Source organism: Pristiophorus japonicus, chromosome 7 (assembly GCF_044704955.1).
Source record: "Pristiophorus japonicus isolate sPriJap1 chromosome 7, sPriJap1.hap1, whole genome shotgun sequence".
NCBI lineage: Eukaryota > Metazoa > Chordata > Chondrichthyes > Pristiophoridae > Pristiophorus > Pristiophorus japonicus.
In genome coordinates, this window is record NC_091983.1 from 32,448,412 (window position 1) to 32,476,132 (window position 27,721).

Here is a 27,721-nt window from a genome sequence, read left to right on the forward strand (position 1 = left end):
CGTGTGGTGGCCCGGTATCGACTCTGCCTTAGAGTCCTGTGTATGGCAATGCAGCGTGTGCTCAGTTGAGCAACACGCCCAGAGAGGCACCACTAAGTTGTGGTCATGGCCCTCCAGACCATGGTCGAAGATACATGTGACTATGCGGGCCCGTTTCTTGGTAAAATGTTCCTGGTGGTGGGTACTTTTTCAAAATGGATTGAATGTGAAATAATGTCGAAGCACTGCTGGCGCCACCATTGAAAGCCTGAGGGCCATGTTTGTCACCCACGGTCTGCCTGACATACTGGTCAGTGACAACGGGCCATGTTTCACCAGTGCCGAATTTAAAGAATTCATGATCCGCAATGGGATCAAACATGTCACCTCGGCCCCGTTTAAACCAGCCTCCAATAGGAAGCAGAGCGGGCAGTACAAACAATCAAACAGAACCTTAAACGAGTCACAGAAGGCTCACTCCAAACCCACTTGCCCCGAGTACTGCTTAGCTACTGCTTGAGACCCCACTTGCTCACTGGTGCCCCCGGCTGAGCTACTCATGAAAAGGACACTTAAAACCAGACTCTTGCTGGTTCACCAACCTGCATGATCAGGTAGAGAGCAGGCGGCAGCAATAAAATGTAAACTATGGTCATGCCACTGTCACGGGAAATTGATCTGAATGACCCTGTGTATGTGCTAAACTATGGACATGGTCCCAAGTGGATCGTGGGCACGGTGATAGCTAAAGAAGGGAGTAGGGTGTTTGTAGCCAAACTAGACAATGGACAAATTTGCAGAAAGCACCTGGACCAAACGAGGCTGCGGTTCAGACTGCCCTGAACAACCCACAGCAGACAACACCTTTTTCGAACCCACATCAACGACACCGCCCTGGACCAGGAAATCTAACCCAACAGCCCAGCAAGGTCAGGCTCACCCAGCAGCCCTGCAGGGCCGACAACACACCAGAACAGACATTTGTACCGAGGCGGTCCACCAGGGAAAGAAAGGCTCCCGATTGCCTCGCCTTGTAAATAGTTTTGACTTTGGCGGGGGGGCGGGGGTGATGTTGTCTATCTGTAAAGCATGCACTCCCATGTTCCGCCACCAGGGAACACATCCCTTGGGAGCACTGTATATAAGCCGGCCCCTAAGGCCTATTCCTCACTCTGGAGTGTCTTAATAAAGACTGAGGTTACTGTTACTTTAAACTCCCTGTGTGCAGTCTCATCTGTTAGGAACACAATACATACAAAGTGACCAAAATTAGTGGGAGGATAGAAGATTGGGAAGCTTTTAAAAGCCAGCATAGAATAACTTAAAAAAAATTATTAAGAAAGGGAAGATAAACTCAAAGTAAACTAGCACAAAATATAAAAAGATAGTAAGAGTTTCTATACGTATATAAAAAGAAAGAGTGGCTAAAGTAAATGTTGGTCCCTTGGAGGACGAGACCATGGAATTAGTAATGGGGAACATGGAGATGGCAGAAACTCTAAACAAATATTTTGTATCAAGTTTTATGTAGAAGACACTAACAATATTCCAACAGTGGATAGTCAAGAGGTTATGGTGGGGGGAGGAACTTAACACAATCACAATCACTAAGGAGGTGCTGCTCAGTACAATAATGGGACTAAAGAGAAATCCTCTGGACCTGATGGCTTGCATCCTAGGGTCTTAAGAGAAGTAGCAGCAGGGATTGTGGCTGCATTGGTTGTAATTTACCAAAATTCCCTGGATTCTGGGGAGGTCCCAGCAAATTGGAAAACTGCAAATGTGTAATGCCCCTATTCAAAAAAGGAGGCAAACAAAAAGCAGAAAACTATAGACCAGTTAGCCTAACATCTGTGGTTGGGGAAAATGGAGTCCATTATTAAAGAAGCAGTAGCAGGACATTTGGAAAAGCAAAGTCAGCATGGATTTATGAAGGGGAAGTCATGTTTGACAAATTTGCTGGAGTTCTTTGAGGATGTAACAAACCAGGGTGGATAAAGGGGAACCAGTGGATGTGGTGTATTTAGACTTTCAGAAGGCATTTGACAACGTGCCACACAAGGTTACTGCACAAGATAAAAGTTCATGGGGTTGATGGTAATATATTAGCATGGATAGAAGATTGGCTGACAAACAGAAAACAGTCGGGATAAATGGTTCATTCTCTGGTTGACAGTCAGTAACGAGTGGGGTGCCACAGGGATCCGTGCTGGGACACCAATTATTCACAATCTATAACTATTTGGACAAGGGGACTGAGTGTAACATAGCCAAGTTTGCTGACGGTTCAAAGATAGGAAGAAGGGTAATGTGTGAGGAGGACATAGAGGCTGCAAGAGGACATAGACAGGCTAAGTGAGTGGGCAAGAATTTGGCAGATGGGGTATAATGTTGGAAAGTGTGAGGTCATGCACTTCGGCAGAAAAAAATCAAAGAGCAAGAGAAAGATTGAAAAGTGCTGCAGTACAGCGGGACCTGGGGGTATTTGTGCATGAAACACGGAAGGATAGTATGCAGGTACAGCAAATGATCAGGAAGGCCAATGGAATCTTGGCCTTTATTGCAAAGGGGATGGAGTATAAAAGCAGGGAAGACTTGTTACAGCTGTACCAGGTATTGGTGAGGCCACACCTGGAATACTGCGTGCAGTTTTGGTTTCCATATTTACAAAAGGATATACTTGCTGTGGAGGCAGTTCAGAGAAGGTTCACTAGGTTGATTCTGAGGATGAGGAAAGGTCGAGTAGTTGGACCTCTACTCATTGGAGTTCAGAAGAATGAGAGGTGATCTTATCGAAACGTATAAGATTGAGGGGGCTTGACAAGGTGGATGCAGAGAGGCTGTTTCCACTGGTGGGGGAGACTAGAACTAGAGGGCATAAGCTTAGAATAAGGGGCTTCCCATTTAGAACTGAGATGAAGAGAAATTTCTGCTCCGAGTTGTGAATCTGTGGAATTCGCTGCCTCAGAGCTGAGGAAGCTGGGACATTAAATAAATTTAAGACAGAAATAGACAGTTTCGTAAACGATAAGGGGTTGTGGGGAGCGGGCAGGGAAGTGGAGCTGAGACATGATCAGATCAGCCATGATCTTATTGAATGGCGGAGCCTTATGGCCCACTCCTCCTCCTATTTCTTATGTTATTAGGCAATGCCCCCTTACCACAGATGTAAAACCCGAAGGTTCGGCCTAAAAAACAGTCGCGCAGAGGAAACGGTAAGTTTCCTATATCTACTGTTTTCATCGAAAAAAAAAAAAACCTGTGAGCTGAAAATCCGGCCCCCAGACTCTGAGGGTTACTTCTTTAGCTATTGTCTTTATAGAGACCTAGGGCCCAAGTTTTGAGTCGCGCCTAGAACGGCGCAGTCCCGACCTGGACGCCCGTTTTTCGCGCCACAAAGTGCGCCTAAAAAAACCCTCCGTATTCTCCACCTCCCTGCAAGTCCTCTGGCCCTCGGCGCAGCGCAGCAGGAGCTGTAGGGGGCGGAGCCAGGTCCCTGCACTGAAAAAAGTGCCGGGACCTCTGCACATGCGCGCTACAGTGGGCGCGCATGTTCAGTAGCTCCAGGCGCCCGAAACTGTGTGGGAGGGGCCCACAGCACGCAGCCCCTAGCCCTGGCCGAATGGCCTCACTGGGGCTGCGTGAATAAGGCTCCTCCCACGGCCAGCTCCTGCTTCCTCCCGACTCGTCATCCGTTTCCCGCCTCCGGACCGGACCCGACTCCTGCTCCCCCCAGCCCCCTTGGACCCGCCTCCCCCGACCCGACTCCCGCTCCGCCCCCGCCCCCAGACTGGACCCGACCTGACCTCCCTCTAACTCCCTCCCACCACCCCCCCGACCCGACCCAACGCCACCTACCTGTAAATCTGGTGCTGGGGACGGGCCCTGCCCGAAGTCTCGGGCCCGGCCCGTTCAGCCTCCCTCCCCCTTCTCCTCCTCCCCCCCCCCCCCCATCTCCTTTCTCTCCTCCCCCCCCCCCCCCCATCTCCTTTCTCTCCCCCCCCCCCCCCCATCTCCTTTCTCTCTTCCCCCCCCCCCCATCTCCTTTCTCTCTTCTCCCCCCCCCCCCCATCTCCTTTCTCTCTTCTCCCCCCCCCCCCCATCTCCTTTCTCTCTTCTCCCCATCTCCTTTCTCTTCTTCTCCCCCCCCCCCCATCTCTTTCTCCTCCCCGCCCCCCCCCCATCTCTTCCTCCCCGCCCCCCCATCTCCTTTCTCTCTTCCCCCCCCCCCCCCATCTCCTTTCTCTCCCCCGCCCCCCCCCCAATCTCCTTTCTCTCTCCCCCCCCCCCCCCCATCTCCTTTCTCTCTTCCCCCCCCCCCCCCCCATCTCCTTTCTCTCTTCTCCCCATCTCCTTTCTCTTCTTCTCCCCCCCCCCCCCCCCATCTCTTTCTCCTCCCCGCCCCCCCCCCCATCTCTTCCTCCCCGGCCCCCCCCCATCTCTTTCCCCCTCCCCCCCCCCCATCTCTTTCTCCCCCTCCCCCCCCCATCTCTTTCTCTCCCCCCCCCCCCCCCCATCTCTTTCTCCCCCCCCCCCATCTCTTTCTCCCCCTCTCGCCTTTCTCCGCTCCCCCCTCTCGCCTTTCTCCGCTCCCCCCCCCTCTCGCTTCCCCCTGTCAGAAACACAGACACTGACAGAGACACACTGGTGGGGGGGGCATCCCAGCACGCTGTTGGAGGGCTCCCGGGGTGCTGCAGTCGGTAAGTAGAAAATGTTTTATTTATTGATTTTTTTTTTTTTAAAGAAAATGATTTCTTTTTTTTTGATTGATTTATTGGTTCATTTATTATTGATGATGGCTCTTTATTTGTAAAACTGAAGTGTTTAATGTTTGTAAACTTCCCTTTTAAACCCCCCCCCCCCCCCACCATTCCCTATGCCTAATTTGTAACCTACGCCTGATTTTCTAAAGTGTAGACAAGGTTTTTTTCGAGCGTACAAAAATCTTCACTTACTCCATTCTAAGTTAGTTTGGAGTAAGTTTTCACTGCCGAAACTTTGAAAACATGCGGAAGTGGCCAGACATGCCCCCTTTTGAAAAAAAAATTCTGTTCCAAAGTGAAACTGTTCTAACTGACTAGAACTGGAGCAAACTAAATGCAGAGAATTTGAATTTCTAAGATACTCCGTTCTACACCAGTTGCTCCTAAAAATCAGGAGCAAATCATGTGGAAACTTGGGGCCCTAGTCTGCAGTTGCTGAGTTTATGAACACCATCACAGTGATTAGTTTCATCAATGAGCAAGGTGAAACTCCAGATTAGTTTTTAGGTGTTGAAAGCTACTTAAGTGGCATTCTTGTCCCAACAATTACTTACTCAGATACCTGTGCACTCAAGCAAAAGATATTGCCATCATGAGTGTTAACTGGAATTTGACCCATGGACAGCCTAAAAAGTGCAGCGCTACAATTGGTTTGTATGTGTTTCCCCTCATTCCCCAAGTCCTGCAGAAATTATAGCTGGAGGGAATATGGATGATTCTGGCACTTTGGGGCATGATATTGTGGTCTATATCAATCAGCTGTATACCATTGGTAATATTTTTTGTTTCAATTTGTTATTCTTTGGTCTCTCTCCCCAGACTATTGGTTATTTCCAGTTTTTAAAATTATTTCCAGCTTCAATGGCATCTAGGAAGGCTTCCACCGATTGAGCCGAGTATAACAGAGTGCACAAAATGTTCTTTTATGCACATAATGGTCGGTCTTTGGAAGGTTTCTTGAGAAACCTTTAGCAGCAGGTTTGTTAGAACCTCAAATAATAAACACAAACATCTCTTGGTGCTTGTATGGGAGTGAAACTTGATTCTGTATAGCTTGCCTATTAGTCAAATTCTTGTGCCCTCATTTTCTAAAGTTTTGATAGGAAGAGTTGATGGCTATAGTGATGTAAAATCCTCTTGCCTAATGTAATGGATAAAATGTGCAGGGTCATCATCTTGTTCTTTAACCACACTTTGGGTCAATTTCCAAGATAAAAGTTGCTAGCGTATTTAAACTGTTACAAATGCACTATTCTCTTATTAAAGACAGGGTTTTATTGGTCAGCAAATATCTTTATCACCCTTGCAGTTCTTTATACTGATGATCCTGGCATAATTCTGTGATGGGTTTTAAGAGTTTAAATGAATGGAAACCACAATGTAGTTGATAACATTTGCCTTGCCTTTCCTTTCTCTTGCAATGCCAACTCACCCAGCAGGCATTCCTATAGCTTCTGAATACAAGTTGTCATTCTTTGGCACTCTTTTTAACCAAAGGAGGCAACGCAACCATATCTGATGTCCCATGAACTTTCCAGCAGTAGTCATAGAATAGGGGTCAGGAGTAGTAACACTGGATTCCCCCCTCTCTTTTGTTGGGGTGGTGGTGCCAATTTCAGCACCCCAACTGGCACCCAGATATGATCAGCTGATCTTCCTGTTCTGTGTGGCTGTTGTATATGGTCAGTACGTTTATCAACTGTGGCATTGGAGAAGCCTGAAATTTCATGAAATTATGGAGCTGAAATTGGCCCCTCCGAAGTCTTTGACCGTCTGAAAGCAGTGGACATGGCGGTGCGGAATGACCGCCGAGTCTCTGCGGAGGTGCCACTATTTTGGAAATTGCCCTCCTGAGTTTTGGAGCGGTGTCCAGCACCACTCCATCCATTTTTCCGCCATGGCATGCACGCAGCGACCACTTAGCAACTGGTGGAGATCCCTTCGCGAAATTGCCCTGCGGGAGCGGCCTGCCACCGGTTGGTGCCCCTGACGGCTTTTGCTATCGGTACACTCTGGCATGGCGGCAAGAGGACCCTTAAAGGGGAGGGCGAACTGCCGTGGCCGCCATGTTGTTTTTTCATTGTCTGATTGAAAATTATGGCCGCGGGTTTGGCTGGGTCGCTAACAGGCAGCCGCTTGGATGCCAAGCCACTGGCCCAGCCGCAACCCTCCCTGGTGGCCAAGTGTTTGCCACTAAAGTGGCTGCAGAGTTTGCAGCGGCTCTCCCCTTTAACTTGTCTATCAACGTGCACATTTCTTGTCACCGTTTGAAATCCTGTATATAAGCAGTTGCCTGTAGCAGGCTTTAGCCAGAAGGTGGTACTATGGAGCATATACAAATGTTTACAAAATTCTTTTTTTAACTTTTGTTGTGGAGTTAGCATTGGGAGCTCAATCTTTTATGCAAAGTGGTTACGATGTAAGTAATACAGTAGGAACTGTAGTCAGATCTTTTGGGGATGGAGGGAGACGAAATGAATGATCTTCTGTACAAATTTGTGTAACTGTTTCTAAATTAATTCATTGGGAAATATTATTTTCCAGGCTGGGGTGTAATCAATTCACACAACCTATACATGAGCCTACACCAATTGAAAGTGGAGCCTCTAAATCGCTGTTCTTTCCTGATGAAGCAATTAACAAACATCCAAGATTTAGGTGAGTTACTGGTGACCTTGTGTTGGTATTCCTGTAAAAGTAAAATGCATATTTTGTGGTTTTTAGTACAGTAAGGTCTTGTCAACATATCTGCTTAGATCATAATGTATCACCAACCAAGTGAATTCTTGGTCAGGTGGCTGTTTTCACTTGTCCAAAGAATGGTGTAGCACAGAACACCATTGTATGGATGGGTAAAGCAGACTACTTTTGGCAGTACATCTGTCAGCTACATCAGATATATTTGTGTTTCACTGCTTTTTGTTCCATTCAGCCCAGTTTCTTTGCTACTACAAAAATGTATGGTCAGGTCTTGACAAATGATAGAAACAGTTATCACTAAGTAATAATGCCAAGATTGAGATGACTCGATGAGACCAAGATCTGTTCAGTCCTGATGACTTTTTCCTCTGTCATGTCCACTCCCAAATTTTAAAAACCTGCATTGAAGTGTGGATCCTTCACTGTGTCCATTTCAAATACCTATCCTGTCTTTCCATTTTAGCAACACTGTTCATATCCTGAACTTTGCTCTAGTCTCATCACAAGGGCTCAGTGTAACCAGCTCTTTACAATGTCTGTTGGAAGATGGGATGCTCAAGCTCCAGAGCAGCTTTCCTATCTTTGTCAATATTTTTGGAGTCATTCATGGCTGATTTTCTGATCTCTGAAGTTGAGGGATTGTGTTTACCTTTCAGGGCTCTCTTGTGCGAAAGCTCTTCGGCTGCACTATTCCTTTGTTATTTGATTTCACTTAGCAGTATGTGGAGGATTACAAAAATACTCAATAACCAACATTTGGTATATGTGGCTCTCTTGTGTAAGAGATTCCCTTTCTGCTACTTAATATATGAAGTTTATTTTTTGGGGTGTAATTGCTCTGCCCTACTTTTGTCTCAAGTGGGGGAATTCTGTGCATATGCTGCGTACTATGCACATCCAGGAAGACTGGCTTGACACTATCTTGCGATGAAAATGCCTTGCACTGTCCAAATTTTGATGGTCTATATTTATAGTTTGAGGATGAATTACGTCATGGAAGGAAAAAGAGATGTAGAGGGTAGCTAATCTAACTCATCAGCTAGAGCAAATCTGATAATGCAGCACGGGAGGGGGCCATTTGGTCCATTGAGGATGTGCTGGCTCTCTGAGCTATCCAATTAGTCTCACTCCCCTGCTTTTCCTCCATAAACTCTTCAAATTTTTGCTTTGCAAGCGTTTATCCAATTTCTTTTAGAAAGTTACTGTTGAATCTGCTTCCACCCTCATTTCAGGCAGTGCATTCCAGATCATCGTAACTTGCTGCGCAAAATTTAGAAAAGTTAATTTCTCCTGGTTACTGATCGACCTGCTAGTGGAAACAGTTTCTCCTTGTGTACTATCAAAACCCCTCATAATTTTGAACACCTAATCAAATCTCCCATGACCTCCTTCTGCTCCAAGGAGAACCCCAGCTTCTCTAGTCTCCACATAACTATCTGTCATCCCTGGTTTCATTATTGTAATGTGGGCCGCGGAAACGTTAAAAGGACACCCTCAAAGCCTCCCTGGTAAAGTGCAACATCGCCACTGACGCCTGGAAGTCCCTGGCCGAAGACCGCCCTAAGTGGAGAAAGTGCATCCGGTTGGGCGTTGAGCTCTTCGAATCTCAACGCTGCGAGCGTGAAGAGGTGGGGGCGGGCAGCGGAAGGAGCATGCGGCAAATCCATCCCACCCCATTCCCACGACGAATGTCTGTCCCACTTGTGACGGGGTCTGTAGCTCTCGTAGTGGACTGTTCAGCCACCAAAGGACTCACTTTAGGAGTGGAAGCAAGTCTTCCTCGATTTCAAGGGACTGCCTATGATGATGATGACATTATTGTAAATCTCCTCTGCATCCTCTCCAAGGCATTCACATCCTTCCTAAAGTGTGGTGTGCAGATTTGGAGACAATACTTCAGCTGAGGCCTAACCAGTGTGTAACGTTTTTAACAATTTCCTTTTTTTACTCTGCTTCACGATCTAGATATTCCTATCAGTAGCTACACTGCAGAAAAGTTAGAAATCTGCCTGCTTTAAACTCAAATATACACTATTCCAGATATCATCTTTGCATTTCATCAGCCTCTACTAAATCTATATATTCACAAGAATTAAATATGAATTGGAATATGATGCTGTTGCCCCCTCAAAGCCTCCACTTACATTGCTTCAAACTGAGTGCAGTCTCAAGTGTACCTTTAGGTTCCCAGATTTGTTTTTCTTAAACTGTATTGAATTTGCCAATTCTTATACTAGTACGGTTTATAAAATGGGATATTCACATCTGCCTGATTCAAGCTCAAGGGACTTCAGTAAATGTTGTTTGTTTTTCACAATGCCATCTCAATTTATTCTTGTGTTGGATTTCTTCAGCACTTTGACAAGGAATATTCGGCACCGGCGGGGAGAAAAAGTAACCATTAATGTACCAAGTAAGTAAACATTCTAAATTGACTTTCACAAATTATTCTTTAAAAAAATTCTCTTCTCCCTTCCGCTCCTGACTTTCTTCACGCCTCTTCTGAAACTGATTACTCGATGTATGGTGCTGGTTCCCTGGGTGCCAACAGCTCCAGGAAGGCAACTGATAGAGGTGTTAAGAAGTAACAGTTTTGATTAAAAATAAAGGAGGAGAAACTGTTTACACTGGTTGGTGAGTCGGTATCTAGAGCTTAACATAAAATTAAAATCATAACCAAAACAACAAAGCAAGATGTTAGGAGAAATCGTTCCACAGAGAGGGCTGTTGGGGACTGGGGATACCATACCAAAAACAGTAGTGGCAGCTAAATCTATAACATTTACAAGGGAGTGGATACATATTAAGAAATTAAAAGCTTGTCCAGTGTTGCATCTACAGGCACTTGCAGGTTCTGTATTTGTCACTGAAACCGTGCCAGGAAATGCCAATGCATAATGCAGTAAAGTGCATAGGAAATACTGATTGGATTGTAACAGATTGGAGATTTGCTCTGTTTCATTTCCATCTGGCTATTTGCTGCTGAGTCAAACTTCTGCCTGCGGACCCAATCGAATGCTGACCCCACTATAAATTGCAGGTTGAGCTTATTTGCATCCCCACTGGCATTGGCTGAATGCAAATCCTGTGTAATACCTGGGATATGCTGGTCTGGATTAGTACCATGTCAGGTCATATGGGTAGGTCTCGTCTCCAATCCAAAGTCCATGCATTAAAGTTTTTTTAAAAACAAGTGAATGTTATTAGGTGAATAATTGCACTCTGAATTACATGCCCTTTTGTGCACCAAACATTTTTGAACATTTTTCTGCTTTTGCAGAAGAATCATTAAAGGACTTCTCCATAAAACTTAGTAGGACTACATTTAATAGTAGCAGATGGATTCTTTTGATGGGCAGGAATCCCCAACTGTATGTCACCATTGATTATTTTATAGTTAATCTGTTTATAGATGGAAAGAAATGAGTTTTTCTGTACAATGACTGTTTTTGATTGGTCTGTAAACAGACCACCTATTGCACTCCATGGTCAGCTGATCTTGTCCTCTACAGTGAAATGTACCTTTTAACATAAAATGCTGAGAAATGGGGAAATATACTGTAAATGAACTATTTGTCTTTCCATTTATGGAAAAAAAGTATTTTCCTCTTTTCAAGTCTATAATGTTACCAGTCTTTAACTTTTTTTCTCTTGCAGTTTATAAAGACAAAAATATTTCCTCTCCATTTATTGAAAAATTTCTTAATGATGATGGAGAAGCAGCAAGAGCAACAAAACCTGATCACATCTATATGGATGCTATGGGGTTTGGTATGGGCAATTGCTGTCTTCAGGTGAGCATCCAGTTGCAAAATTTGATGGTGGTGATCATTTAATTTCTCATCTACACTTACTTACATACCTCTTTTGTGATAGGTGACATTCCAAGCATGCAGCATCTCAGAAGCCAGGTATCTATATGACCAGCTCGCCACAATTTGCCCTATTGTGGTAAGTACAAAAGACTGTTGGTCTTTGTTTTGTGAATTTTTGTTCTCCTGATGCTGTCATTTGCAGAGTGAGAGTTGCGCTGTGGGTGAGGGTAGTGAGGAAGGAAAGAAAAGGCCAGGGAGAGGAAAGAGAGTTGGAAGATGGGGGGTGGAGACAGGGGTGGGGAAATGATAATCCTGTCTGCCTGGTCGTTTTCCCATGATGGGATATTAGTTTGGTATTCATTATTTGTGGATATACTTTATGCATTATATAGAAGAAAATTCCATGGGTCTTCAAGTTTGAACTGGAAATTTTCCATTACAGAAAGTTGATTATGATCATTAAAGTTGTTTCAGTAAGAAGGGAAGGAAAGTACTTTTTTTTTTTCAGCGAACTCCAGGTTATGGTGGGAGAAGACATATATTGAAATCTTGTTTGATAATTTCCCTGCCTGCTGGTTAAATATCTCTTGCTGCCCAAGTGCCTGTAGGACCTTACTGACTGGAAGTGTCCTGGAGTGACCGTATAAAGTACAAGGAGGAGCAGCCAGAGATAACCTGCAGCCCCAAACCTTGGTGCATGGTTTCCTGAGTTTGGGAAGTTCTGAATAATCAGTGCTCAAGATAGTTCAAAGTTGCAATTGCCATTTCATTAAATTAACACCACTTCAATCAGTAATCCCCCACGCAGCTCTGACTTAGTGGGACTTTGTAAAGATCAGAACATTGTTTAAGTCAAACAAGAATTTTTTCTTTAAATATTTTAGTTTTTTTAATATAAAAAGGAGAGTGCTTTGAATTAATAACATCCCTCCCAAGAGTTTAGGTCCCCAAATGACTTGTTGGTAGATCTTTTCATGCGAGTTTAAAAATTCTCTCCAATCCACTTTTCCAATTTTTGACTGCCCTATTGAAAGTGGCAAGATACTGGCATATATCTGTAGGTAACAGCAACGCTCCAGTATTTCATTCAGGTCTCTTCACATGTCAGCCTGTTGCGTGAGTATTGCCAGATTGTTTGACTGGGTCAAGCCTAACCTTGTCTACTGTAGGAATTTTATAGCACAAAATAAGAGATTTAACTGGGGCCTTCCTGAGTCCTATGTTAGTGATGCAACAAACTTGTGTATTTACTCAATTTTTGGGGGTGAGAAGAAAATTCTCTTGCAATCATATTGGTATACAGGTTGAACCTCCCTTATCCAAAACCCTCTGGACCTGGCCTGTTCTGGATAAGGGATTTTATCCGGACGACATTAAATTGGATGGTACAGGTACTGAGCAACGGGATATTGGGGCCGGGAGTGTGGCAGAGAGATCATGGGGGTGGGGGGGCCACAGGATCAGGCCAGCGATTTGCGGGAGTCTGCAGCGAGGAAGGATTTCAGTTTGTTCATGTCAGAGTTCTGCGAATGCGCCACCTGATGGCCAGGAATGGTTCTGGATAAAGGGTGGTTCCAGATAAGGGAGGTTCAACCTATAGTACATTTAGAACTTATCACCATAGTGCTGATTTGACTTTATTCTTCCTGCTGGGTGGTGATGTACAAATTGCTGTTGCAGTAATCAATTCTCACCACTGGGTGGTGGCATACAATCAAGAAACAACTTGTATTTGTGTAGTACCTTGCACCTCCTGGATGTCCAATAGTGCTTCACAGTAAATAAAGTACTTGGAAGTGTAGTCACTGTTGTAATGTTCCTGGATGGGGTAGCCCAGGTAAAGGGAAACATTGCTGGAGTTGAACCAAGTTTGTCAAGCTAATAAAGCTGTTCAAATATAAATATTTGTCTTCCCCATTCATTCTCTTTCTAATTTTAACTTTTTATATTTATAACTAATATACCCTGTTATAGAATTCAAAGCACTTCTTGTTTTGTTTCATCTGACTCTTCGCACTATGTTTTTGTTGAGATGATATCGAGCTTTTTTTTAAAAAAAAAATTTAAATAGCCTTTTGGGGATGTTTTACAACCAGAGTTCAGTCTTTGAAATTTTAACATCAGTAAAGTACAGCTGCCAAAACTAAGTTCTAAAGGAAATTAAAATTTGCAGATATATCCCAGATTTTCTCTGGTGCATTTCAGGTTACACTTCGCATGGAAGTCAGTAGCCAATTCTCTGATCTGCACTCCCATCAAGTGAGGCTCTGAACCAGCCTTGTAATATTTATCCTTTCAGAAGTACCGCTTCAGTTCAGTCAAAAAGCATCTCCACTAAAGATAACCTGGTATTGCAAAAACGACTCCATCTGGATGATCACATGTAAAATTGTCACTTGGCAATAACATTAAGAAATTGTATTTTGTTTTTCTGTTATGATTTGGTTTTTAAATGGGGTATAAAGTTTTGAAGTAAACAGTAAAATTAATTGATCTGTATTTATGCATGAAAAACTTCCTTTCATGAATGCTAGCTTGTTAATAGTCTTAAAATTACGGTTTGTGGACGTCAGACACAGGAAGGCAGATACAATGCTGACGTACTCCTAAATTCTGATTTTATTTATAAATTTTTAACCCTGTGAAATTAGACTGACTTAAAAGTTGTCATTGATATAAGTTTCTTATCTGAAAAAGTTGACAAAGACCATGTACCAGATGCTTCAGTACTTTTGCACATTGATGAGCACCAGAAAGTTCTACAGATGGATTAACTTGATTGTAATGTTTAGCTGTTTGAATAAAACTTTATTTTAAAATAAGTAACTGATAAAATGCTATCAGAGTCCTTTAATCAATTCTATGCTTTAGAGATAAAATTTATCAAATATTAAACTAAAGTGAATTGTAAATGCTGGACTTTTTTTCCTCTGGCACATTTAAGTACAATTTTCCTTCCAGATGGCTTTGAGCGCTGCTTCACCATTTTATAGAGGTTATGTGTCGGACATTGATTGTCGCTGGGGTGTAATTTCTGCCTCTGTAGATGACCGAACCAGAGAAGAAAGAGGTTTGGAGGTAACTAATGAGAGAATTCAGTTAATACATTTTGCTTCTTGTTTTAACCTGCACAGCATGAACCTTATGCTTGATTTGTTGCTTTTGCAGCCTTGTAAGCACAGTAAGTATAGGATCAGTAAATCCAGATACGACTCCATTGATAGTTACCTCTCCAAATGTGGTGAAAAATATAATGACCTCGAATTAACAGTTGATGATGAAATCTACAAGCAACTTCGAGAAGGAGGTAATAAAGTATGCATTTTATTAAAATAAAAACTGATGCATTTTATAATGTATAGCAAACCTCTAATTGCAGATTGCCTACTGTTGGCATGAGTGTTTGATATTGAGACCTTGTTTATAAAGTACTAGCATCAGTTAACGCTAGCATGACTGTGTTGAGGCCCTTGGCTAATACAACATTTGTACCTGTCTTCAAAGTATAGGCATGAAATTCATTTACTTTCATACAAACATTTTCCAAGAGAAAATGATGCAGTAGTATGCTGATCTGAGGTCCCTTGTCAGCATTTGACACATACTGCTGATTTACAGATTTAAAAAAATTAACTTAGTGCTTGCAATTTAGTGCTTTAATTAGATGAGATTGTTGAGCAAGACCTGTTTTCAAAGTGTGGGGGTACCCAGCCTCAAAGCAAGTATCAGTCCTCCAAACAGTAGTAGTGATGTTGGGGAGGGCATCAAACAGGAAATTAGGGGTGCGTGCAATAAAGGTGCAGCAGTTATAATGGGTGACTTTAATATGCACATAGATTGGGCTAACCAAACTGGAAGCAATACGGTGGAGGAGGATTTTCTGGAGTGCATAAGGGATGGTTTTTTAGACCAATATGTCGAGGAACCAACTAGGGGGGAGGCCATCTTAGACTGGGTGTTATGTAATGAGAAAGGATTAATTAGCAATCTCGTTGTGCGAGGCCCCTTGGGGAAGAGTGACCATAATATGGTGGAATTCTGCATTAGGATGGAGAATGAAACAGTTAATTCAGAGACCATGGTCCAGAACTTAAAGAAGGCTAACTTTGAAGGTATGAGGCGTGAATTGGCTGAGATGGATTGGCGAATGATACTTAAGGGGTTGACTGTGGATGGGCAATGGCAGACATTTAGAGACCGCATGGATGAACTACAACAATTGTACATTCCTGTCTGGCATAGAAATAAAAAAGGGAAGGTGGCTCAACCGTGGCTATCAAGGGAAATCAGGGATAGTATTAAAGCCAAGGAAGTGGCATACAAATTGGCCAGAAATAGCAGCGAACCTGGGGACTGGGAGAAATTTAGAACTCAGCAGAGGAGGACAAAGGGTTTGATTAGGGCAGGGAAAATGGAGTATGAGAAGAAGCTTGCAGGGAACATTAAGACGGATTGCAAAAGTTTCTATAGATATGTAAAGAGAAAAAGGTTAGTAAAGACAAATGTAGGTCCCCTGCAGTCAGAATCAGGGGAAGTCATAACGGGGAACAAAGAAATGGCGGACCAATTGAACAAGTACTTTGGTTCGGTATTCACGAAGGAGGACACGAACAACCTTCCGGTTATAAAAGGGGTCGGGGTCTAGTAAGGAGGAGGAACTGAGGGAAATCCTTATTAGCCGGGAAATTGTGTTGGGGAAATTGATGGGATTGAAGGCCGATAAATCCCCAGGGCCTGATGGACTGCATCCCAGAGTACTTAAGGAGGTGGCCTTGGAAATAGTGGATGCGTTGACAGTCATTTTCCAACATTCCATTGACTCTGGATCAGTTCCTATGGAGTGGAGGGTAGCCAATGTAACTCCACTTTTTAAAAAAGGAGGGAGAGAGAAAACAGGGAATTATAGACCGGTCAGCCTGACATCGGTAGTGGGTAAAATGATGGAATCAATTATTAAGGATGTCATAGCAGTGCATTTGGAAAGAGGTGACATGATAGGTCCAAGTCAGCATGGATTTGTGAAAAGGAAATCATGCTTGACAAATCTTCTGGAATTTTTTGAGGATGTTTCCAGTAGAGTGGATAAGGGAGAACCAGTTGATGTGGTATATTTGGACTTTCAGAAGGCGTTCGACAAGGTCCCACACAAGAGATTGATGTGCAAAGTTAGAGCACATGGGATTGGGGGTAGTGTACTGACATGGATTGAGAACTGGTTGTCAGACAGGAAGCAAAGAGTAGGAGTAAATGGGTACTTTTCAGAATGGCAGGCAGTGACTAGTGGGGTACCGCAAGGTTCTGTGCTGGGGCCCCAGCTGTTTACACTGTACATTAATGATTTAGATGAGGGGATTAAATGTAGTATCTCCAAATTTGCGGATGACACTAAGTTGGGTGGCAGTGTGAGCTGCGAGGAGGATGCTGTGAGGCTGCAGAGCGACTTGGATAGGTTAGGTGAGTGGGCAAATGCATGGCAGATGAAGTATAATGTGGATAAATGTGAGGTTATCCACTTTGGTGGTAAAAACAGAGAGACAGACTATTATCTGAATGGTGACAGATTAGGAAAAGGGGAGGTGCAAAGAGACCTGGGTGTCATGGTACATCAGTCATTGAAGGTTGGCATGCAGGTGCAGCAGGCGGTTAAGAAAGCAAATGGCATGTTGGCCTTCATAGCAAGGGGATTTGAGTACAGGGGCAGGGAGGTGTTGCTACAGTTGTACAGGGCATTGGTGAGGCCACACCTGGAGTATTGTGTACAGTTTTGGTCTCCTAACCTGAGGAAGGACATTCTTGCTATTGAGGGAGTGCAGCGAAGGTTCACCAGACTGATTCCCGGGATGGCGGGACTGACCTATCAAGAAAGACTGGATAACTGGGCTTGTATTCACTGGAGTTCAGAAGAATGAGAGGGGACCTCATAGAAACATATAAAATTCTGACGGGGTTAGACAGGTTAGATGCAGGAAGAATGTTCCCAATGTTGGGGAAGTCCAGAACCAGGGGTCACAGTTTAAGGATAAGGGGTAAGCCATTTAGGACCGAGATGCGGAGGAACTTCTTCACCCAGAGAGTGGTGAACCTGTGGAATTCTCTACCACAGAAAGTTGTTGAGGCCAATTCACTAAATATATTCAAAAAGGAGTTAGATGAGGTCCTTACTGCTAGGGGGATCAAGGGGTATGGCGAGAAAGCAGGAATGGGGTACTGAAGTTGAATGTTCAGCCATGAACTCATTGAATGGCGGTGCAGGCTAGAAGGGCCGAATGGCCTACTCCTGCACCTATTTTCTATGTTTCTATGTTTCTCAAGTTAGTATAAAAGACTTGAGGTACAACAATGAGCTGTTTAGCAGATTTCTGTTTATAGACTTGTCACCAGAAAACAGGTTTCTAATTTTATAATATTTGAAAAACTTTTAACATCTTCATGCACATCCTGTCTGCAAAAGTTGACTCGTCACATTTTTGAGGGGTTTTGCCTATAACCTAGTCATTCAGCGCAATCTGGCCACCATGTTCCCACAAATTGCTCTGCACTTTGAAAGGTGTACTTAGATTGGACAGTCTGAGCATGTGCAGTTCATTTAATTTCACAGGATGGATCAGTATTGTTCAGCTAGTTGTAAGGATGGAATACTTTTCTTGGCTTCTGGCAATTTCTGCTTGAAAGTGTTCAAATATATTTCAAAATATTCAAGTTTAAAATATCATTTTTTTAAATAAATGTTGTGGGGTGGGGAGTCTAAGCGAATGGGAAGGCAGACTGCTGATTACATACCTGTTGTTGTTTTGTGCTCTGTAAATTTCAAAGTGCATTTTCCCTCATTGTAGTTGAGTTTGTTTCTTTTAGAAAATCTGAACTTTAAAGCAGACAGCCTTTAATTACGTCACTTGATTGGCCTATGTTGGGTTGGCTGCAGCACTAGTGGAAGGATGTAATTCCAGCATGACTAGCTTCTATTATTATAAATGTGGACATTGGAATTTATAATGGAACTATAAAAAGGACAGAATGGGGTCTAAATTACTTCTACATACTCGGGTCCAATTATCCCTGAGTCTCTAACTCTACTTCACCTAAAGACGGCACTTAGCTGAATCTCCCATCTGCAATGCTGCAGCAGACTAGTTATATGTTGTTAAATCTTGTCTTGTGTGCTGTTCCTGGCTATAAAACCTTACTACTTGTTTACAACTTTTTCTATTTATAAATTATAATTGAAACCGTCTCTATGCCTCCATCATCAAGACTGTGCTTCCACCTCCATAAGCGTTGCCTGTCTTTTGCCCATGCCTCAGCACATCAGCTGCTGAAACACTCATCCATGCCTTTATTACTTCCAGACTCAATTTATTCCACTGCTCTCCTGGCAAGTTTACCATCTTCCATCCTCCAAAAACTTGAGCTCATCCAAAACTGTGTTCCCCAATCTTAACTCGCACCAAATCCTGTTCATCCATAACTCCTGTGCTCGCTGACCTACATTGGCTCCCGGTCCAACAATGCTTCAAATTTAAATTCTCATCTTTGTATTCAAACTGTTCCATGGCCTCACCCCTGCTTTTCTTGAAAGCACTCCAACCCTACAATCCTTGGAGAACTCTGCATTGCTCCAATTCTAGCTGCTTGTGCATCACTGATTTCCTTCACCTCACCATTGGCAGCCATGCCATCAGCTATCTAGACTCTCAATTCTGGAATTCACTACCTAAATCTCCACCCCTCCTTTTTAAGAAAGTCCTTAAAAGCTACCTCTTTGTCCAAGCTTTGGTCACCTGCCTTAATGTCGTCTCCTCTGGCTTGTTGTCAATTTTTGCCTGATTATGCTCCTGTGAAGCATCTTGGGACATTTTGCTATGTTCAAGACACTATATGACTAAGATGTAATTACACTGACACTGCTGATAAGAGTGCAACATTGTCGTTTTGTGTCTCCTAACTACTCCACTCTGCAGAGAAACCCTTGTGCACCCATCAAGTTTGCTTTTCTGCTTTCCAAGTTATCCTAACTTTTGCTATTTAACTGTAAATATAAGTATTATATCAAAATAAGAATATAATGTAAAACTTTTAAAATAACGGAATTACCTTTTGTGTACCGTGGCTCAATTATTCCATGCTTTACCTGAAGACTGCACTTGGTCTTGACTCCACAGGAGACAAGACCAGTATACTAAACATTTTCAGTATGTTGAGGAAACTGGAGAGATTTTGGTGGATTACCAAATATCCCTTTGAGGCCAAACAAATCTGAGGATATACAGTATAATAGGTTTTTGCTGTATCCCTTGCACTGAAATTTTTTTTCCCCTGAGGATATGAAAATCTGTTTTTCAGGTATTGACCATCTCCTGGCGCAACATATAGCTCATCTTTTTATTCGGGATCCTTTGACACTCTATGCAGAAAGGATACACATGGATGATGCGAATGAGTCTGATCACTTTGAGGTAATCTACAACAGCAACTTGCATTTATATAGTGCCTTTAACATCACAAAATGTAATGAGGCACTTGCATTTCACAGGAGTATAATCAGACACAAATTGTCACCGAGCCAAAATAGGCATTAAGGCAGGTATCTAAAAGCCTTATCAGAGAGGTTTTAAGGAGCATCTTAAAGGAGGAGGAAGATGTCTCGGTAGGAAATTCCAGGTGGGGCCTAGCTGAAGCCACTAACAGTGGAGCAGAGGAAGTGGAGATGTATTGGAGCAACACAAGAGTTCTTGGAGGCTTGTAGCTCTGGAGGAGGTTGCTGAGATAGGGATTTGAACACACTGAAAATTTTGAACATGTGGTGTTGGTGAAATTGGTGCCAATGTAGATTAGCGAGCACAGGGGTATTGGGTGAGTGGGATTTGGTGCAAGTTGGCATACGGGCAGCAGAGTTTTGGATAAGCTTGTGTTTTTGGAGGGTAGAACATGGGAGGCTGGCCAGCAACGCATTAGAATAGTCGAGTCCGGAGGTTACAAAAGCATGGATGAGGATTTCTGCGGCAGATGGGCAATAATACAGGGTGGAAGTAAACTGTCTTGGTGATAGAGGATATGGGGTTGCTTGAGGATGTGAATAGTCTAGTGGCCGAGGAGGATGGAATCGGCAGTAAGGGAATGGGTTTTGTGGTGGAGGACAAAGACAGTGGCTTCGCTGTTCCCAGTGTTGAGATGCAACTGCACAATAGAATGTTTCAAATGCATTTATATATGTGGTATTGGCCAGTAGTGCTAAATTATGCTCTGAAAGTTATTATTGATAAGCTGGGTTGGATAAACCTGTTCAGTATCTGAATACTGATTCAAAGTGAAAGAAATTTCAAATAAGTTCATTTTGAGATTAAACAACCTGTTTGCAGTACAAATGCCTGAACTTTTTAGAAGTGACTGACTACAGGAATGTTACTTACTTTTGAATAATCTATTCAAGATTAGGAAAAGTGACTTTTAATCAGATGCTATTGATGTCTTCGTAAAGTTAATTTTGTTTCAACTTTCGATGGTCATGATTTATATCCAAATACTTTTCTACCTTTTGCTAATGAGTATCCTTTCCCACTACTTTAACATTCTTCTATTATTTTGAAGCTCATTTACTTCTTGATCCAGATCCACTTAATGGGCCCAAGTTTCCACAAGAAAAAAAACGGGCGCCCCTCCGAGCTGGGCGCCAGTTTTTTGCGCCACAAAGTGCGCCTAAAAAAATCCTCGGTATTCTCCACCTACTTGCAGGTTCTCTGGCCCTCGGCGCAGCCAGCACGAGCTGTGGGGGGGCGGAGCCAGGTCCCTGCGCTTAAAACAGTGCCGGGACCTCTGCACATGCGCGCTACAGTCGGCACGCAAGTGCAGTAGCTCCAGGCGCCGAACTGTGTGGGAGGGGCCCGAAGCACGCAGCCCCTAGCCCTGGCCCAATGGCCTCACTGGGGCTGCGTGAATAAGGCTCCTCCCACGGCCAGCTCCTGCTCCGCCCACCGACCAGACCCGACACTCGCTCCCCGCCCCCCCCCCCCCCCCCCCCCAGCCTCCGGACCAGACCCGACACCCGCTCCCCGCCCCCCTGCCTCTGGACCAGACCCGACACCCGCCCCCCCCCCCCCCCCCCCGACTGACCCGATCGACCCGCGCTCCTGTTCCCGCCCCCCCCAGACTGGACTCAACCCGACCCGCGCTCCCGACCCCCCCCCCCCCCCCCAACTGGACCCGACCCGACTCCCGCTCCCGGACTGGATCCGACCTGACCTCTCTCTCTCTCTCTCTCTCTCTCTCTCTCTCTCTCTCTCTCTCTCTCTCTCTCTCTCTCTCTCTCTCTCTCTCTCTCTCTCTCTCTCCACCTCTCCACCCCTCCCTCCCTCCACCCCTCTCTCTCCCTCCCTCCCTCCACCCCCTCTCTCTCCCTCCCTCCACCCCCTCTCTCTCCCTCCCTCCACCCCTCTCTCTCTCTCCCTCCCTCCCTCCACCCCCTCTCTCTCTCCCTCCACCCCTTCTCTCTCCCTCCCTCCCTCCACCCCTTCTCTCTCCCTCCCTCCCTCCACCCCCTCTCTCTCCCTCCACCCCCTCTCTCTCCCTCTCTCCCTCCACCCCCTCTCTCTCCCTCCCTCCCTCCACCCCCTCTCTCTCTCTCCCTCCCTCCACCCCCTCTCTCTCTCTCCCTCCCTCCACCCCCTCTCTCTCCCTCCCTCCCTCCACCCCCTCTCTCCCTCCACCCCCTCTCTCTCCCTCCCTCCCTCCACCCCCTCTCTCTCCCTCCCTCCCTCCACCCCCTCTCTCTCCCTCCCTCCCTCCACCCCCTCTCTCTCCCTCCCTCCCTCCACCCCCTCTCTCCCCCTCCCTCCCTCCACCCCCTCTCTCCCCCTCCCTCCCTCCCTCCACCCCCTCTCTCCCCCTCCCTCCCTCCACCCCCTCTCTCCACCTCCCTCCCTCCACCCCCTCTCTCCCCCTCCCTCCCTCCACCCCCTCTCTCCCCCTCCCTCCCTCCACCCCCTCTCTCTCTCCCTCCCTCCCTCCACCCCCTCTCTCTCTCCCTCCCTCCCTCCACCCCCTCTCTCTCTCCCTCCCTCCCTCCACCCCCTCTCTCTCCCTCCCTCCCTCCCTCCACCCCCTCTCTCTCCCTCCCTCCCTCCCTCCACCCCCTCTCTCTCTCTCCCTCCCTCCCTCCCTCCACCCCCTCTCTCTCCCTCCCTCCCTCCCTCCACCCCCTCTCTCTCCCTCTCTCTCCCTCCCTCCCCCTCTCTCTCCCTCCCTCCCCCTCTCTCTCCCTCCCTCCCCCTCTCTCTCCCTCCCTCCCCCTCTCTCTCCCTCCCTCCCCCTCTCTCTCCCTCCCTCCCCCTCTCTCTCCCTCCCTCCCCCTCTCTCTCCCTCCCTCCCCCTCTCTCTCCCTCCCTCCCCCTCTCTCTCCCTCCTTTCCCCCCCCCCCCTTCCCTTCCTCTTTCCCCGAACCAAACCAACCCAACCCAACGCCACCTATCTGTAAATCTGGTGCTGGGGACGGGCCCTGCCTGAAGTCTCTGGCCGACCCGTTCAGCCTTCGGTCCCGAAAGGCCTGCCTGAAGCACTTTCACACAGGTAGGAAGATGGTTTATTTAATCTTTTCTTTGCTTATAAATGTTTATTCAGGTTGGATTTATTTGTATTAGTATAAATAAGGATTTATTATAGAATTTAATGACTTCCCCCCCCCCCCCCCCCCCCCCACCTCGTTCTGGACACCTAATTTGTAACCTGCGCCTGATTTTTTTTAATGTGTAGAACAGGTTTTTTCAGTTCTACAAAAATGTTCACTTGCTCCATTCTACTTTAGTTTGGAGTACGTTTTCACTGTGGAAACTTTGAAATCAGGAGTCAGTGGCCGGACACGCCCCCTTTTGAAGAAAAAATTCTGTTCCAAAGTAGAACTGTTCTACCTGACTAGAACTGCAGAAAAAAAAATGTGGAGAATTGCGATTTCTAAGATAGTCCGTTCTCCACCAGTTGCTCAAAAAAAAATCAAGCGCAAATCATGTGGAAACTTGGGCCCTATATGTGGTTAGGCTTCCTTACACTAAAATGCCAGTACCCTAAATATAATAGTTGGAATCAGTAGAGAATATTGTAGTTGGTGTACTAAGCCAGTACACTTTAATGCTATTTCAATATCTTCATTTCTTGTGTATTGCTTTTAATTTAACCTCCATGTCAGCCCCACAACCAGCAGTATTTCATGCTAATTATGGCTCAATTTACTTTCTCCCATTTGGAAAGAAAAATCTCTAATTACGATGCTATTTTTTTTTTCCCCCTATAGTTCAAAACATGAGTTTCAGATGCTAACCTCTATGCTTTACTAAACCCCAGTAACACTGCATTTCTTGGTGTCAATAGCAAAAAAAAAATAGGCATACCCTCCTCCACATTGGGGTGAACAGTACTTGAGCTTTTCCCTCATCTTTCTATGCTAAGCCTATATTCAATTTTTTTCAGTTCATTAATTATATGCCTTAATCCTCTGCTGCAGGCTTTGCAATTGAATGACCGATTCTTGATTTGCTGCTCTATGTACCCCAGTCATTAGCAAAATTCAACTCTCTGCTCAAATTATTGTATATAACTTGAGTTTCCATATTTTTTAATGGATTTTAAGATGTTTTGGTTTCAGTCTGTTCTGACTATGCAACAACTTTAAAATCTCAATTGTACCCTATATTTCAGAATTTGCAGCATTAAAGCTAAATGCACTGTCACTTTCCTGCTCCATTGCACCTAGTTTATATTTAGTATAATCACTTAATTAAAACACTGCATGTAAACATTTTTTGAAAAGTTTAGTCTAGAAAGGTTCCCTTAACTGTTTACTATATTAGAGCTGATCTACTAGTGTCTCACTTCTATTGTATTGATTCTCTGGCACTGATCAGTTAGCTCAGATAGTTAGAGCTTGGTGATAACGTCAAGGTTGAGCGTTCAAACTCACTGCTGACTAGCTGTAGTGTGTTACTGCTTTGCCCGAAGGGCTGCAAATACTTTTTCAGTTCAGCCATGATCCTATTGAATGGTGGAGCAGGCTCCAGGGGTCATATGGCCTACTCCTGCTCCTTTTCTTGTGTTCTTATGCAGAAAGAGCTCAACTGGAATGTTGATCAAACAAGTGATCCATGCATGTGAACTAAAATGTATTTTAAAAGCTATAACAGGAATTGTGTGGGTTACAAAAACTAGTTAACTAAAATCACTTGTGCAATTGACTACCGATAGAACATTCAATCCACGAATTGGCAAACCATGAGATTCAAGCCACCACCCCCAAATTCTGAAATTGGATGGCGAGTTGAATTTCGACCTATGGAGGTAAGTACCATAACTGTGTTAAATGTAATTCAAGCCTATTCACTTGTGTTTTACCTGTTTATATAACTTAAACATCTTTGGGTAGAGTTTCCACTTCGGTTGCAATCGGCAATTCTGGTGAAAATTGCGCTTGTTTTAAAAAAGAACACTTTTTTTTCCCCTCTTCTCCCTCTCCCCCCACCCCCAACTAATTTGCATATTACCGAACACTAAATCTGCCATGAACCAGTGCAATCAGACAATTTTTAAAAAAACATATTTTGCTTCAAAATATTCCTTAACTTGGTTTAAAAAAAAATGTTAATACAACTGATGGGTTATCACAAAAAATAAGCATTTTAAATCTGTCAATCCATCACCTGTGAGTAAGCTGATTTTAATTTACAAAAAATTACTTTTTTAAAAAAAACTCTTTTCTAATTAAATTGGGGTACGTCGGTCATTTCCTTAATTTTAAAAGAGCTTTCAAAAAAATACCTGTTGTCCTTGCGTCCAAAAGTTCAAGCTTAATTTTTGGAGCTTCGTCGAAGGCCTACAAACTAGTGCAATTAGCAGAAAATCCAAATGGTGGTTCATTTATCCTGGGGGCATGCTTCCAGCACGATGTTTTTAAAAAATATTAACGCAAATGATTGTGGAAACTCGAAGTTGCACCGAACACAATTTGCACTTAAAGTTCTGCGATCTTTTGTGCCTGTTACGCCACTATCGGACGAATTGAACTGAGAAAATCAGCTAGTCGAGCAGAAACTCCAGCCCAGTGTTGCACTTGTCCATGGTGTGTGATGGCTGTCATTTTATTAGCTTACAGTTTATATTTACTAAATCATTAACCAGCACTTATTTCACTACCTTCTGTTTCATTTTGTTTTAATATTCCCATTCAATCATGAAAATCCCTTTTTGATGATACATGTTAATTGCCATCTACTGCACTACATAAAAAAGCAAATTTATTTTTAAACACAAGTAAACTGTTCTGGGGACAAACTTAATTTACTCACCCCATCTTCCACCACCTCTAACTTTCCTCCATTCAAGCCTCCCCGTTTTACAGATGTCTTGAGCTTGCTCTCTGTTTAATTCTCCAATCCATTCCTGCTGTTGGGCTGCTTTGCTGTGCCTCCTTATGTTTGCGTCACAGGCTGTGCAACTTTGTTCTACTTAGGGCCAGCACTACCTCACCAACCGCTCACCATCTCTTCCTCATTGGCGATAGTGGCTCTCCCCCTCTGCCCAGTACTCGCAGGTATGACAGCATGCCCCACCCCCTCCAATCTCCGGGTCCCAAATAGCTTCTATATGTGACTATGTTCTGAAGGTGGAAGAGAAGGTTTGTACTAGGGCATGGCAAGCCTACATAGAAGCAGTTGATTAGCCAAAAAAAGGCCCTGAATAGTGCTCACAGGACTGGAATGCTGGAGCTTACCAGCAGTTCTGGTTCCTTCCCCAACAGATAGTCGCCAACATCAACCTGTCTCCGCTCCCCAAAGAAAAAGTGTCTCCATTATCCCTTCCAAATGAAAATTTGGATGCTGTGACTGATGCTGCTTCATCTTTGAGTAAAAGGGACCTGGGGGGTAGAGAGAACCAGTTCAAAGAATACAGAGCAGAGAAGGACTAGGGAGGAAGAGAGGAATGTAAATAAAGATGCAAGGAGACATGGCATTGAGAGTAATAAGAGATGAGGAGGAAGTGAATGTTGCAAAATGATGGCGAGGTAAGGAATGGAGAAGAGGATAAGGGACATGTACTACGGATACCATAATTTATGTCTGGCTCTTGGTACTTTTCTTTAAATTCTGGTGTCCTACTTTTGTGATTTTTATTTTGTAAACTGATTTTTCCAAACAAATTACCAAATTGCAGCCCATACAATAGGTGTTCACTTTTCAGTATCTGCAGAATGGGGTTATGTGAAGTAGGCTTTGGGCCTTCAGGCATTTGAAGAACTAATGGCAGCACATTTCTGAGCAATAAGTCGCAGATTCAGCAGTTACTGTCACATTTTGTTTCTAAACCAGTGACTAGGCGATCCATGCCACTTTGTAGTGGAAAACCACTGCCATATCATTTCTTTAGGCTTAACGTAAATAATTACTGGGCAGAGTAGTGCTTGCTTCAAATGGGAGGTGATCAGGAGGTACGGATTTGAAGAACTGTTCCAGAATTCTGATATTTCTACATTCCAAAGAATTTTTGCAAATAATGGAAGACCAGAGGGGGAATGGCTGCTAGCATTTTTTTTTGTTTTTACTCAGCCCTCCATTTTCTTCATTCAGTAAGCTCAGCTAACATTGGAACAGCTGTTTATTACCTTAATCAACCAACTTCAAGCTTTCTGACACTTCCACCTGCAACTCTTTCCAAATAACCACCAATACCCATCAGAGGGGTGTACTAAAGGCCTCTGATCACATCAATAGGCTTTGCAATACTGATCTCAGCAGAGCTACTGATTTTAAAATCGCTGGAGAATCTACTTGTTTTAAACTTCCATAAGTGACAAAGTGCCTGTTGATCTGGTACAGGATTCTCTTTAAACAGCTGAGCTCCTGATTTTAATCTTGGCAGTGCTCACCTGTGCAACTGAGGCCTATGGTTGGCTATTGGGGATCAATATTGTCTGGTGCTTTCTACTCTGGTTGCTAGAGTTGTAGGAGAGAGTGTGGGGAAACCTTGAGCAAATGGATCAAGCCGGAGAACAATAAATTACAACCCTACTAGAAAATAATGACTTGCTACCACAGGGAGTGGTTGAAGTGAATAGTCTTAAGTGCATTTAAGGGGAGGCTAGACAAGCATATGAGGGAGAAGGAAATAGAGGGATATGCAGATAGATTTAGATGAGGAAAGACTGGAGGAGGCTTGAGTGGAGCATAAACGCCGGCATGGACTGGTTGGGCTGAATGGCCTGTTTCTGTACTGAATATCCTAAGTAATTCAATCTAAAAAATTTTATCTGATGATAGCTAGGTGCCTGACATGTGGAAAGTTTTCACTGTAATTAAGCTATTGAGAAACCCATGCAAGTTTGTGCAGACTCCCCCATAGTGACTCAATCCAATTAGGTACCCAAGTGCAATGAGTTTGGGTGCAGATTGACAGCCCAGGTTTAGTAATCCCAAGTGTGCACAAGGATGCATA

The 27,721-nt window shown here is 44.3% G+C and overlaps 1 protein-coding gene across 2 annotated transcripts in view; it reads left to right on the forward strand.

Annotated features, from left to right (window-relative positions):
* The window catches only part of gclc (glutamate-cysteine ligase, catalytic subunit), a 103,711-nt gene that overhangs the window by 49,764 nt on the left and 26,226 nt on the right, over window positions 1-27,721 (forward strand). For both annotated transcript variants that reach the window (XM_070884893.1, XM_070884894.1), the window contains 8 exons: window positions 7,287-7,400; window positions 9,797-9,855; window positions 11,100-11,236; window positions 11,319-11,393; window positions 14,219-14,335; window positions 14,426-14,564; window positions 19,598-19,710; window positions 24,482-24,574. In XM_070884893.1, coding sequence (XP_070740994.1) covers window positions 7,287-7,400; window positions 9,797-9,855; window positions 11,100-11,236; window positions 11,319-11,393; window positions 14,219-14,335; window positions 14,426-14,564; window positions 19,598-19,710; window positions 24,482-24,574 — 847 coding nt within the window. The remainder of the gene's footprint in view (window positions 1-7,286; window positions 7,401-9,796; window positions 9,856-11,099; window positions 11,237-11,318; window positions 11,394-14,218; window positions 14,336-14,425; window positions 14,565-19,597; window positions 19,711-24,481; window positions 24,575-27,721) is intronic.